The sequence below is a fragment of the Solanum tuberosum genome, unplaced genomic scaffold, assembly GCF_000226075.1.
Source record: "Solanum tuberosum cultivar DM 1-3 516 R44 unplaced genomic scaffold, SolTub_3.0 scf00296, whole genome shotgun sequence".
In the NCBI taxonomy this organism is placed as follows: domain Eukaryota; kingdom Viridiplantae; phylum Streptophyta; class Magnoliopsida; order Solanales; family Solanaceae; genus Solanum; species Solanum tuberosum.
In genome coordinates, this window is record NW_006239217.1 from 135,026 (window position 1) to 148,444 (window position 13,419).

Consider the following 13,419-nt stretch of genomic DNA (forward strand, 5'->3'; position numbering starts at 1 on the left):
GGGGGGGGGGGGGGGGGGGGGGGGGGGGGGAGGGAGGAAAAGAGAGTAGGGGAAAAAACAGAGTACGATGTCGGAACAGAGGAGTCATCTTATACCCAGGCAGAAAGGAGATGGAAAAGGATACCACCTTGCATATGGTGGTCTGTCTGGAGGGAAAGGAATCAGAGAGTTTTTGAAAGCAACGGTAGTCCAATTCAGAAGATCAAGATAAATTCACTTTTGTTATTTCATTGTCTTGTGTAAAAAAAGATTCACACTGGCTACTGAATCTATCTTAGAGATTTTAGAATATCTGTAAGTGTATAGGATAGTATTTGATCAGGTTGTCATGTTTGAAATTATGGTTGTTGGCACAATTTTTGTGCACTGATATATTAAATTGTTAACATTTCCCAAAAAAATAAAAATAGAAAAGAGTGCTATACATTGCTCACCTACTCATCCTTTCCTAATTTTGCTGTAAAGATTTGTTTTTGAGGAGTAAAAACCAATGAAGAATCAGAAACAAAAAAAGAAACTAAAGGAAAAGAGAACAGGAGAAACGGGAAGGTCCCACAACTGAGGTGAGGAAGAAATGAAGAATTTTGCTTCAACTGTGTTCATTATCAGAATACTTTAGCTGAAACAGTGCACCCAGTTGTCCCCTTAGAAGAGGAGAGACACGTCGTTTATATATTAGTTTCTTGAGAAGTTTTATGCATAAAAATAGAGTCAACCATTGTTGCCGGTGACAGTGAACCTCATCAATGAACATATGTCCGTCTTTGCTTAAGACAAGATTTTGGAAAAGAAAGAGTGCTTATGTAAGATATAATTAAGTAATAATAGTGTTTATATCTAACATTTAGATGAGATGATGACATAATCAACACAGTATTAAAGCAGCCACATGTCTTGGGTTCGGAATTCATTGCCACCCATTAACAAAAAAGAATCTCCATATGTTTGGCCCATGAAAAAGAATCAAGCCCACATGTGAAGGGGTGTGTTGGAGACATAATTAAGTAAATAAAAGTGTGCTCTCTCTAACAACTTAACCTTTTAAATGAGATGAACACACACTTCACCGTTAACTAAACACTAGTAACACTCTATCACTAGTTCATGTGTGAATGTTAGACACAATCTCAACCTAATTCCATCATTGAATTCAACATTCTTCAAATAGAACACCTTAAAGGTTAAGCTGAGGCGGAATAAAAGGCTAAACAAAAGGTCCGATGTACACCAAATTAATAATTTACCTTCTTTTTGGGCACTATCTTGAAATCTGAATCACTTGAGCCATTTGCAAAAGATAGATGACTCGGAACGGCTGATTCATCCTCTGATGGCATTGAACTGCCAGTCTGACTAAAGGGTTGATCTTTAGCGCCAGAATCATTAATTGAACTGTCTGTTTCCTTTGGCCTGGAAGCTTCCTGCATTCCAGAGATATTTTCAAGTGCACTGGATGTTGAGAAGGGAAACTCAAAATCTGACCTCAATCCACCTCCAGATCCTTCAATAACATCAGATGACGAAAACCAACCAAGGTCATCTTCAATACTAGCTCCAAGTCCAAACGTTGAATCACAACTTCTGGAAGATATTATAAACAGTGAGAAATCATAAAGTATTAGGTTAGTCTCCTTTGAATAATAAAAGAAAATCATATGAAAAACTCTAGAGACAACAATTACCTGAACATCCTGTCAAGATCTTCAAAATTTTCCATCTCAGGCCAGTTATAATATAAGAGCTCGGTAGTGTTTTTATCCTCATGATTACTATTAAAAAAACCGAGATCATCATCTGCCTGAGAAACGGGACCAAGAGGATAGCTATGCAAGTTTTCCCTAACTGCAGCATTCTTGTCATCCAGAGTGGGGTCATTGGGATAAACCTCACTGCTAATGGAGTCAACATTGTTACTTCTGGAGCAATCATTTGATGTCCTAGTATTCTCAGATGATAAACTTGAAACTTCTTCAACAGAGTCCTTATCATGTTTAGAAGGGAACACGCAATCAAGCCTATCATCCCTTGAGTCCTTCTCCAACATTGTCCTTGTTCAAAGGAGGAACTTCTTTGCCCTTCTGCTGATTATTATATTTAAGAGTAGATTGACCTCCTATGGTTCTTAACAAACCAATTACTTCATACTAGGGTTTCTTACAGTTATCAATCCGGGAGAGAAACTCATTGGCATGTTCACAACTAGGATGTGGGACTATATGATCATAGCTAAGGCAAACTTCATCCAAAGCTATATCTTCAAGCTGTAGCACCAGTTCCAGAATTTTAGCTGTAATAACTGCAGAGGATGCTTCCTTAAAATGAGTAAATCAAAAGTAGAACACAGCATTTATTTCTTTAAATTGAAATTATCATAGTTTGAATTAAGGTAGATTATTTCCACTGTTAAGAGATACGAAAAGTCTGCTCTTTAAGGGTATGAGTAGTAATAGCAAAGGAAGAAGCTAAGATCAATGTATTTGACAAATATATTCTAAAAAAACAAACAAAAGCACACGTGTGTGTGTGTGTGTGTGTGTGAGAGAGAGAGAGAGAGAGAGAGATGAAGCAAGTACAATGCACATTAATAAGAAAAAATGAAATGACTATAGTAAGAGAACTAAAGAGATATGTCAGCTCACAAGCTTATATCCATAATGTTCATGCAACAGTACAACAGTGAATAATAACAAGCAAAAATGAATAAATAGGCAGTTTACAAAGACTCAACTAATTGAAAATAGTAAATCAATCTTAGCAAAGTCATATAATCAGCTTGAAAATAGTAAAAATCAACCTTCAAGGAATTTCTTTTACATCATTTTCAGCCAACAAAATCAGTTCATAAGCTAACTCTTCTCCTTAAATTCATACAGCAATAAAACAATAAAGAAGAACAAGAAGAACCAAATAAAATATTTACTAAAAATCAATTTCCAAAGTTACTTGTTTTCTTTCATTTTTAACAAACAAAATCAGTTCACAAGCTGAAAACTCTTCTCCATATGTAAACATCAATTTCCAAAGTTATTTGTTTTCTTTCATTTTTAGCAAACAAAATCAGTTCATAAGCTGGAAATTCTTCTCCTTAACTAAAAATCAATTTCCAAAGTTATTCGTTTCTTTCATTTTCAGCAAACAAAATCAGTTCATCAATTCCCAAAGCTATTCGTTTTTTTTTTTCATTTTACAGCAAAAAAAAAAAAAAACTCAGTTCATTAGCTGAAAACAGTCCTCCTTAAATTCATACAGCAATAAAACAATAAAGAAGAAGAAGAATAATCAAATAACTATTTACTATAAATCGATTTCCAAAGTTATTTGTTGTCTTTCATTTTCAACAAACAAAATCAGTTCATAAGCTGGAAACTCTTCTCCTTAAGTAAAAATCAATTTCCAGAGTCAATTATTTTCTTTCATTTTTAACAAACAAAATCAGTTCATAAGCTGAAAACTCTTTCTCGCCTTAAGTAAACATCAAATTTCCAAAGTTATTCCGTTTTTTTTTTCATTTTCAGCAAACAAAATCAAATTCATAAGCTAAAACCACTCCTCCTCAAATTCACAAATCAATATACAACAAAACACAATCAAACTAACCAAAAAAAAGTGTACACAAATTAAATATGAGATCTCACCGCAAAAACTCTCTGAAACAAAACAGTACCTCGCCGGAAAGTAACGAATTCGCTTCGCCGGATAATGAAGTTGAGCTATACAACCCTAATTTGATACAAATCTCAGAGACTTCTGTATTTGCTTTGAAAATGAAAAGCATTAAATAAATTATTTGAATTGAATAAGTTAGTGAATTTTTTTAAATATATATAAAAGGAAGTGTAAGGAATGGATGACACGTGGCAGTGTGATCTAATTTGTGGTGGACAAAGCTTTAAGGGGGTGTGGGGAAAGGGGAGATTCAAAATTTGTGGACGAGAAAAAAAGGTTGAGATATGATCTGTTTCTTTAATCTGATTTGGTCCACGTAGGATGAAACTGACACGTGTCAGTTAAATTATTTTGTTTTTTACCGGTTGCTCAATATTTTTGTGTTAAATTCAAGAGTTGTTGGATATGGAATAATCCACCTTTAGAATTGTGGGGTCGGTTGGCAGGATAAGGATTATAATTTTCGTATAAAATATGATATTTTCTTTATTTTATTTTGATTTGGTATGAAGTTTAAGAAAGTAAAGTAGATTTTTGAATTTTATTGTCTTAAATTAAAGGTTGTCATGAAAAATAGAAATTAAAAAGTTGCTAAAAGGAGAAAGAGACATTTTCTTTTTAAACAAACAAAAAAGGAAAGTATGATAAATAAATTGAAACGGAAAATATAATATTTTGTTTTATGCTTGGTTGTAAGTAATTAATTAATTGTAGAATTACTTTATCTCATTATTTATATATAGACAAGATATGTTATCGTACTTTTTATATGTGATAACTAATCTTATAGAATACTTATTTATCGGTGTATCATAATATTGCTCTTATTGAGACAAAAATATTCAATCGACCAATGATTAATCACTTTTCATCTGGTGAACTAGTAAAATCAAAAATTTGGGAAGAATTAAATAAAACTACTAAAAAGTAGGGTAGGCCACTTAAGTTGAATTGTTTGAGTGTTATTGTCAACACTGGGTAATTTTCATAATTACAAAAAATAATCATCAAGTATTACATGTTTATCAAAGAACAACTTACACGAATCCTTTGTTTCTTTTCAATTTTAGAAAGGAAAAATGGTTTAAAATACTTATTAACTATTCGAAAAAGGTTAACACTATTATGTTTCTGACTTCAAAATTTCAGCGTTGTTTGTGCACTAGCTCAAAAGTACTTTCTGGTAAAGTTGTCATGTGACCAAGAGGGCAAGAGTTCAAACCATGGAAACAACCTCTTGCAGAGATTTTGTAAGGATACGTACAATAGACCCTTGTAGTTCGGCAGCAGAAGCTTTAGTGCACCACGCTGCCTTTTCTTTCCAGTCATATCACAAATAGAACTGAAGAAACAAACTAGACAACAATTTTACAGTTCGAGAGGCACTGAAAACTAGCAGCATTTTGCAGTTACAAGAACAAGAAACCGATGAGATTGTCTGTCACCACAAGATACAAGAAACAAGTTTTGTCTTCTCAACGTGCTATGAATTCACTGTACACCTGCTTGTACGCAAACAGAAATATATCATCGCAACCATAATGTTTGCAGTGAGCACTGGGCAGAGTGCAAAAAGCATTTCTCAAATACGCTGTGTTTCCGAAGGTTGAGATTCAGTAAGTTTGACAAATGCAGCAAAGCTGACGACCTCTGTCAAAGAAAACTACCACCAGGACCATAACTCCTCCTGTATAAGAACTCGGTCCCTTTCAATTGGCATCAGATGTAGCTTGTGGCACCTCTTGGTATATGCCCGATTCATCATTATATGAGTACCTACATTTGATACATCAAAGAAAACAGTTAACAAAAATGCTATTTTCGACAGTTCAAATCACACTTACTACTATCGGGTCTACACAAATTGCGAGTAACCAACCGAAAATAGGTAGATCAATATCCAGACTTTCTGTCAGTTAAAACAGTTGAGTGTCATTACCATTGTCCTGATGAAGCATGGCAATACAGTCCAGATGATGGATCATAATAGTAGCCCAAACTGCTGCTGTAGTAATAACTGATCAACGAAAAATACAAAAAAGAGTAAGTTAAGTTTGAGACAATAATACAAAAAGAAATGCACCATGACATAAATGACAGATTCCAACTTTGGAGGCGCAGTTCCTTAAACAATGGAATTGAAGATCCTAGACAGATAGAACATATGAACCTTTCATATCACTCTTGACATCCCATATCTGCTCTTATCAAGTCAATGTAGAAAGATTAGACAAGCAGGAAACCAATAGTTATTTGGTAGTCCCTGCTACTGCTAAAACAAAGATGGATATCATATCATGTAAAGGAACTAGCATACTACCATGAACTTCCAAAATGAGTATGTCGGCGGAAACTGACATATGAAATGGCAACCCGACAGAAACACTTCTGTCAATATTAGCTTGAAAGGAATGTTGAAAGAGTATAAATTGGAACGGAAAACTCCGAAAGAACTATGTTCAAATAAATTTCATTGGATCCTCTTCCATTAGAATTACAACGTTGAGTAATTCTTTGATTGAACAAGGAAGAACCCTACAATAACCTGCTCCCAGTTGATCAGCGGAATTTCAAAATGACACGGTTTGATTTCTTATTACTAGGATGTCTGCACACTATGAGCAGAAGGAGAAAAGTAGTGTAATGAGCTAAAAGGTAGAAAACATACCCAGAGGACTCATCGAAGACATAATCGCCATGCTGATCACCTACAGTTAACATTGAGCGGGAGTCACGTATGTGGAAAGGGGAAATATGCTAAAAAAAAAACTTGTAATCTCCTCTCACATAGAATAATGGACTAAATTTGTCAATAATGTCAATTCTAGACGTGTTTAGAGATCAAATTACCTCCATTAGAGGCAGGATTAGCTGGAATATTTTCATCGTCTTCACCAAACATGTCAAGTGCATCATCGTTCTTGCTAGCTGAGTTGTATGAATTTGATGAAGACATGTCTGCATTATGCATAGAATGTCCTCCTGCAGTAGCAGTTGACCCACTGGGGAGGAAACCTTCATCGAGGATACTATCGGGCTTAGGCTGCATCGATTCACTGGATTTACCCTGTCTTGCCTGAGCTAACTTCTCATATCCCTCTGGATCAATACAAAATGCAAATAAGATAATACCCTCACTCATGCAGCTCAAGAGAAATGTCAGCGCATGCAAGTGAAAGATTAATTGTTCTTTACTTCAGAACCCTAGCATAAAACTTGAGTCACCAATATCATCCTTATAGTAGATAAAAGCGAAGCCAGTAACCAGGGGAAAAATCTACTACTTCCTGTTTTTCTGTGTCCACATTCCCCCCCCCCCCCCCAAAAAAAAAAAAAAAAAGCGGGGGGAGCCTTAACCAGTTTGGTTAGGGAAAAGACAAGACTGCCATCATATATTTTCCACTTCCTTGAGTTATGGTCATGGTGGATATAATGTCAGAGAAAAGAGGGAATAACACAATGACAAGTACCTGCTTCCCGCTGGAAACTCTCTTGCTTTTCTTCATACACATCTGTGAAACAAGAAATAGACTAACAGATTAGAACCGTCCTTGGTATTCTATTCAACTATTACCTTGCAATACAGTTATTATGCAAACACACTTAACTGTAATCTCCATTCTCCATCAGCTTCATAGCATCTTCTGTTAGCTGATCAAACAGCTGCTTAGTTTCTACAGACATTTTGCCCTTGTTATTGTTTGAGGTACCTTTCAATCTCCTTAAACCTCGCAAAACCTGTTGGAAGTAAAACGTTCTTCCCATGAGTCCCAAAGAAATAGAGAACAACATCAACTTCATAGCACAAAGATTCTTGGCAGAAGTACTCAAACATAACAAGTGGATATCTTTATCGTACAAGGCCTGCCAGATTTATATGAGGCAGCTAATACAGGAATAAAAAGCGAATGGTGTATGGTCTAAATTAACAATAATGTCGAGAGAACTCGCTGCAAAGCAAATCCGCTGTGAGCAAATTGCAAATAGGCAGCATGATTTGTTTGGTTGGAAATAAAGGGCCAAAAATCAACCAGCTTCTCAGTTACCATTATAAAAAAAATAAAAAATCAACCAGCTTCTAGAAATTATCAAAAACAAGATGATTGATCACAGCTCTGATACCCTAAGTGCTAAACATGGTAAAAAATAACAAAAAGAGTGATAGATATTGAAAGTAAAAGAGAAGGGTATTCTGCTGTTCTTAAACACCACACCAGATTCAGCTATTAACCTTCCAAGCAAATAAGCAAAGCCTTCTCTCAAACAAAATCTTCTACCATCTTCCTTTAATTGAATAACATGTACCCTCAAAGCAACCTATGAATTTAACAGATTTTTTGTAGAGAATAGAGAGAGTGACCTGCCAACACCCCCAATGGACTGGATGCCAGATGGCATACCTCTGCCTGCAGGCATCAGGAACTTTTGGGTGAAGGCCTTACATTTGAATATCCTGATTGACAAGGGTAGATGACCAAGGGAGGGAAGGGGGAAAGAATAAATGATGTGGCACCAACTTTACCAGTATGCTGGTCTGATGCAAAGCATCTTGTCATTAACTTATTCATATTTGGAGAGAGGAAAGCTGTCAGAGGAAGCAAGCAAGTAACTGACTGAGCAATACAGCAAACAATATGTTAAATTTACTTGTTATTGAATGGATGGCTGTGTTTAGAGGAAGTATTTGTAGAGGAAACAAGTTGAATTGCCGAAATATCAGATGCAAAGTTGATGGTGCCAATGTCTAACTACCATGATGAAATTTAATGATGAAAATAGCTCCTATAGGGTGCGCAAAATTTTCGAAAGGAAGTGCTATTCTAACGGGCACCAAAACTTCTCCTTCAGAAAAGCCAATGAGGTATTTACTATATTGCGGTGATTCTAAAGTTTCAACCTACATATTTCTGGAATTGGCACTAACATGCACAATTGCACACGACTGTTAAATTCAAATATTAAATGCCTTGGGAATGAGCCCCATAAAATCCACCTAGTTCTTTTTTAACTCCTCCAATTCTAATATGATTAAAGAAACTTGCCTTGACTCATTCATTTGTGTTCAACCAAAAATCGCCAAAAAATTATGAAATAACAATGTAAATCTTAACAGCTCAACTGCTCAACCATAGCCTCTCCATTTCTCATTTGAAAACAACAGCAAAAAGCCACCAAGAACTTTGCTTGGACAATGAAGAAAATATAATATGCAAGCAACAACTGTTGCCAAAGACAGAAGGTAACATCCAAACATAGTATCAATATGTAACCATTAGCTACGAGATAAATACATGTGGGAAAAGCAGATAAAATTCATGTTGAAACCACCACGGAAGGAATCAGAAATGAGAGCACATAAAATATTTTGAAGATATCAGAAAATAATCTACAAGCAAATGCCATCAACAGTATTTATCCATTAAAAATAATGAACAAAAAAAAAAACTAGAAAACACGAGGTGGGAATAGTTACTGTTTCTCCTGGTTCGAGCACATCAGCAATTCGCCTCTTCATCTTTCCTAGTTGTTCTGATGTAAGGTCTTGAATCTCATCTTCATTTGATATCTTGATAGCTTTCTTCCCAGAATATCTTTTCTCAGTATCAACACTATCAAGCCATGCATCCTGTACACTTACTAAGATCAGGAAAAGATGCAAGAAATGGGGACTGGGGGTAGAAAATGTTTGATGTAAGACTAGCACCTTTATCTCATTTTGATTTAAATATTCAACATAGTTTCCTGATGCATCAAAATAACCTTCTTCTCTCTCTTTATCCAGATTAAAAGGCTCTATTGCAATCCCATCATCAATGAATGTTTCATTTTCCTGAAACCAGAGACATTTCATTAGTTACATCAGAAAGGAATACAAACAAACAAGAAATACGTAGTTTAGCCATAGAGCAATTAGAATATGCAAAATTTGACACTGATGATAACCAGAAGTGCTTTAGTTTGTTTTATAGGCCGAACCAAAGAACAAATAACAATATAATTCCACGAATTTAATGTGACGGCACATGAAGCATAATTAATCAAATTTAATTAACATTTATATTTGGAGAGTTTAAATAGAAGGAATAAAATGCTCAGAAAATAAAACAGAAGGAAACCAAGGAAGTAAAGCTACAAATTTTCTTTCCATTGTTTCATTGGCGAGGGAAGTATGAAGAACAGGAAAAATTTATTCAAGGGAACTCAGACAAATTCTTTTCTTCTTTGTATTCCTTTTCTCACCTCTATGCAAATTAAAGTACGTGCAGAATTTAAATCTTACCCATTTTCTATTTGTACAGTTCAAAAACCCACAGTTCATAAAGTCCCAGGAAGAACACTACATAAGATAGAATGAGACAAATCTATTGGACACACAAACAACAATTCATGCTCAGTGAATTTAAAAGTGAAAAGTGCAAAAAAGCGTCTGCGAGGTTTGAAATGAAAAAGCGAGAAGTAAGGCACATGTTTTATTAAGTGAAGCGCACAATTATTATAATTCTAATGATGATTCATTTACACATGGCATGCAACATTATGCTATTCCTTTTGATGAGCCGTTATATGCCAAGAAAGTTCACCATTTTGTCTCTTTGACCTTTGTTTCTAGAGCATAAAGGATTGAAATATAAAATTCTATAGGTATGTATTAGTGGGGTTTTTTGATGAAGTTACAGATGGTTCCTATTTTGCTTATGTTACTACTTACTACTTGGGGAATATAATTAGCAATCAAGATTATTTATGGTTTTCAATTGTGAAATGAGCACCCATATCTCAGCCCTTTTTGAGAAGATTACCCATATCTAAGTTGTTCTGGCTAAAAATGCAGCACAAATCATGCCAAGCCCCAAAAAAGTTTGTAATAATCCTAGTATCACTTCCTTATCAAGAGATATGAACTAGACATCAGATATCCACAAAGTACCTAACTACAATCAAACAATTATGGAATAACAGATATTGGAAGGAACAAACCTCATATTCCACTTCTGCCCGCGATATGTCAGCTATTTCACCTTCGTTTTCTTCATCAAGGAGCTCCGCTGTTATTTGATTCCGCCGTGCCGAACGCTCTTTGGCTGCAGCGCGAGGATCTGTTCGCCCACTAGGTTTATCTTCACGCCCATCAATCGTGTTATCGCCCTGCTTTACCTTCTTACCCTTTGGGAACCTTACACGCTTCTGTCTGTGATGTTGAGGAAGAAAGCAACATGTCAATGCAAACATCCTTAAAATCCAGCATCAAAATGAAACAATTTTGAACCCAACAAATGAGGTTGTCATAGAGAATGGCAGACGATATCACATTGAAAAAAACGCTATTTGAAGTTGTATTACTTGCTATTGCTGGCTCATGAAACACATTATCTTTACAAGGAAACTAACAATAGGTAAAAAAAATTCTAATTTTTCTCCTACTAAACTCATGACAGTCTCAACAACAAAATACAACCTCTAATCTGAAAAAGAAAGCAATTCCAGCTTCTACTCCTAATTAGAAGTGGAAACTGGAAACAAGCAAAAAGAATTAACCAGTCAAATTTGGGATCATATTTTATTCCTTCTTGATTCAGGCAGATACATAGACTTCAGCCTATTGATAAGATTACAAATATCTAGTGAAGAAATAAACTGGAAAACCATCTCATCTGCTTAATATATTTTAATTTAGTTTTCGGTGATAGGAAAATTAATAAACAGGGCACCCAAGTAATTTCTTCATCGTGGCAATAGACAAGATGGAGACACCTTTTCAACAACACAATTCCCACCAAATGTAGGATATTGTAGGGACAAGTGTGAGATTTAGAGTACCTCTAGTTTTAGAAAACTCCTACTTTATCTTCAAAGACAAACTATTGAGGACTGGAATGAAATGATCACAGTAAGAGTAAATAGATATAGAGATTACATATAACTGATCCAATTAGTTTGGGCATGAGGCATAGTCGCTGTATAATTCCTTAAATCTCCAACAAATAACGTATTTTCCTTACATAGTTCTCTCAAGGCCAAACACACCCTTCTTTACTAGACATTCTCTAGGCACTAAGAATACACAATCCGCCCATTCCCACTAGATTTTTTCTCCAGGTTCACATCAATATGAAATCAACAGTAATTCACATTAGGAAAAAAAAAAGCTAATAGAATTTGGGCGCATTTGCAGAATCATGTTGTAAACAAACATAGATAGCAGCTGAAAGAAAGCAAATCCAAGAACATACTCCTACACTCCTCTAGGAAGCTCCTAAAATTCTTACAATAATGACATAATAAATCAATCCCAACAGAAGCAAAAAATACTATGTGATTTCTCCCTATCTATTTAAGCCTTGGTTGCCAGAGTAAAGTGGTACCTGTGTTGATGGGAGGTAGTAGAGATCCCATAGAATAGAATTAATTGAGTTATAAAAACAAAAACGAGCTTCCTTATTTATTTATCTATTATTACCTTTCTATTGATATAAAATACTCCCCCTAGTTCACTTCTTCCTTTTTTTTGACAACCATAGTATCCAAACCAACTTATGCGCACCTTAACTAATTACATAGATATTTGTCACTCCCACCGAAAAGGTAACTCTATCCCCAAGGCTAGGACAGGTAGAAAGAAATCACCTTTCTTCTCTATGTTGGAATTTGAACATTAGACCTCATGGTTCTCAACTCACTTCATTAACCATTAGACCACACCCTTCCTTATTCACTTTTTTATGACATCAATTATATTTCAATAGTAAAATAAATTGGTTTCCTTTTGCACTATGTTTTTATTATGACCGTAGTGTTCACGCCAACTTTCGCACACCTCAACTAATTCCATGAGATATATTCCACCTCCCACCATTAACAAATATCAGGTAACTATGTCCACCAAAACTAGAACAAATAGAAAAAAATCATCTAGCATCTTTGTCTCTTCTAGAAATTGAACATGAGACCTCATAATGCTCAACGCCTCAACCCACATCCTTGACCACTAAGCCACACCCTTGAGATGTTTTTTTGATGACCTTGGTATCTGAATCCTTGGATACCTCCCACCTCCCACCTCCCATTAGGTACCAAATAACTCTGTCCATCAAGGCTACGACAAATGAAAAGAATCACCTGGTATTTCTTTGTCTCCCCTGAGTTTTGTGAGAGCTCAGGGTTCTCAACCACTTCTTTAATCACTAAGCCACACCCTTGGGTGCTTCACCACTATGTTTTCAAGCATATACAAAATATTATTTACTAAGAAATCACAAACTTATAGCTCAAATTTTATATTCCGAACTCGATATCACAAAACAATATGAGCTTTCATCTGTGCAGAATCCCTAAGTATGTTCAGAATAAATTAGGGCACAAAATCACATGAAAATTTTCAAAATAAATAAAACGAAAGAAGGAAATAGTTACTCTGGAGCTTTATTGGAGTCATCGTCCTCAACGAAGGGACGTTTGGCACGTCGCGATGAACCTTCTTCCATGGCGGACGAGTAATCGGCAATTGATATGAAGGATTCAGAAGAAAAAAAACGAAAGGGGCAAAGTGGAGAGAGAGCGGTGGTACTGGTAAACATAAAAAAACACACTCAGTTACTTATCTTAATATCCATTTATTTTTACTTATTTCAAAATTTTCAAAAATTCCTTATTTATCTATGTATCCCGCATGTATTCCGTGCAAAACGTTATGTATCCCGCTATATGAAATGTATCAAACCTAATGTATCCCGTGCACAACGCTATGTATCCCGC

The 13,419-nt window shown here is 35.4% G+C and overlaps 2 protein-coding genes across 7 annotated transcripts in view; both read right to left on the minus strand.

The window, feature by feature from the left end:
- Positions 1-3,779, minus strand: part of LOC102587531 (uncharacterized) — a 7,569-nt gene extending 3,790 nt beyond the window's left edge. For 5 of the 6 annotated variants that reach the window (XR_368248.2, XM_006359220.2, XM_006359218.2 and 2 more), the window contains exons 1-3: positions 3,636-3,779; positions 1,683-2,296; positions 1,245-1,581 (exon numbers count right to left, since the gene is read on the minus strand). Coding sequence is in view for 5 of the 6 variants with exons in the window: in XM_006359220.2 (XP_006359282.1) it covers positions 1,245-1,581; positions 1,683-2,044 (699 nt within the window). In the remaining variant the exon portion in view is untranslated. The remainder of the gene's footprint in view (positions 1-1,244; positions 1,582-1,682; positions 2,297-3,635) is intronic. The other variant, XM_006359219.2, reaches the window with a different exon arrangement.
- Positions 3,780-4,881: 1,102 nt separating this feature from the next.
- On the minus strand, positions 4,882-13,243 carry LOC102588834 (CD2 antigen cytoplasmic tail-binding protein 2). The gene is made up of 10 exons (XM_006359223.1): positions 13,078-13,243; positions 10,645-10,855; positions 9,371-9,496; positions 9,140-9,292; positions 7,275-7,404; positions 7,137-7,178; positions 6,517-6,765; positions 6,335-6,374; positions 5,606-5,683; positions 4,882-5,442 (listed from the first exon to the last, which is right to left on the minus strand). The coding sequence occupies exons 1-10, from the start codon at positions 13,239-13,241 to the stop codon at positions 5,376-5,378; spliced, it is 1,260 nt and encodes a 419-aa protein (XP_006359285.1). The 5' UTR covers positions 13,242-13,243; the 3' UTR covers positions 4,882-5,375.
- Between the last annotated feature and the right edge of the window lie 176 nt (positions 13,244-13,419).

Coding starts and splice junctions, on each gene's coding strand:
- LOC102588834 (XM_006359223.1), bottom strand. CDS start 13,241: ATGTTTACCAGTACCACCGCTCTCTCTCCACTTTGCCCCTTTCGTTTT. Junction 9,293..9,370: donor TAAATCAAAATGAGATAAAG/GTGCTAGTCTTA, acceptor GTAAGTGTACAG/GATGCATGGCTTGATAGTGT. Junction 6,766..7,136: donor GAGTTTCCAGCGGGAAGCAG/GTACTTGTCATT, acceptor GTATTGATCCAG/AGGGATATGAGAAGTTAGCT.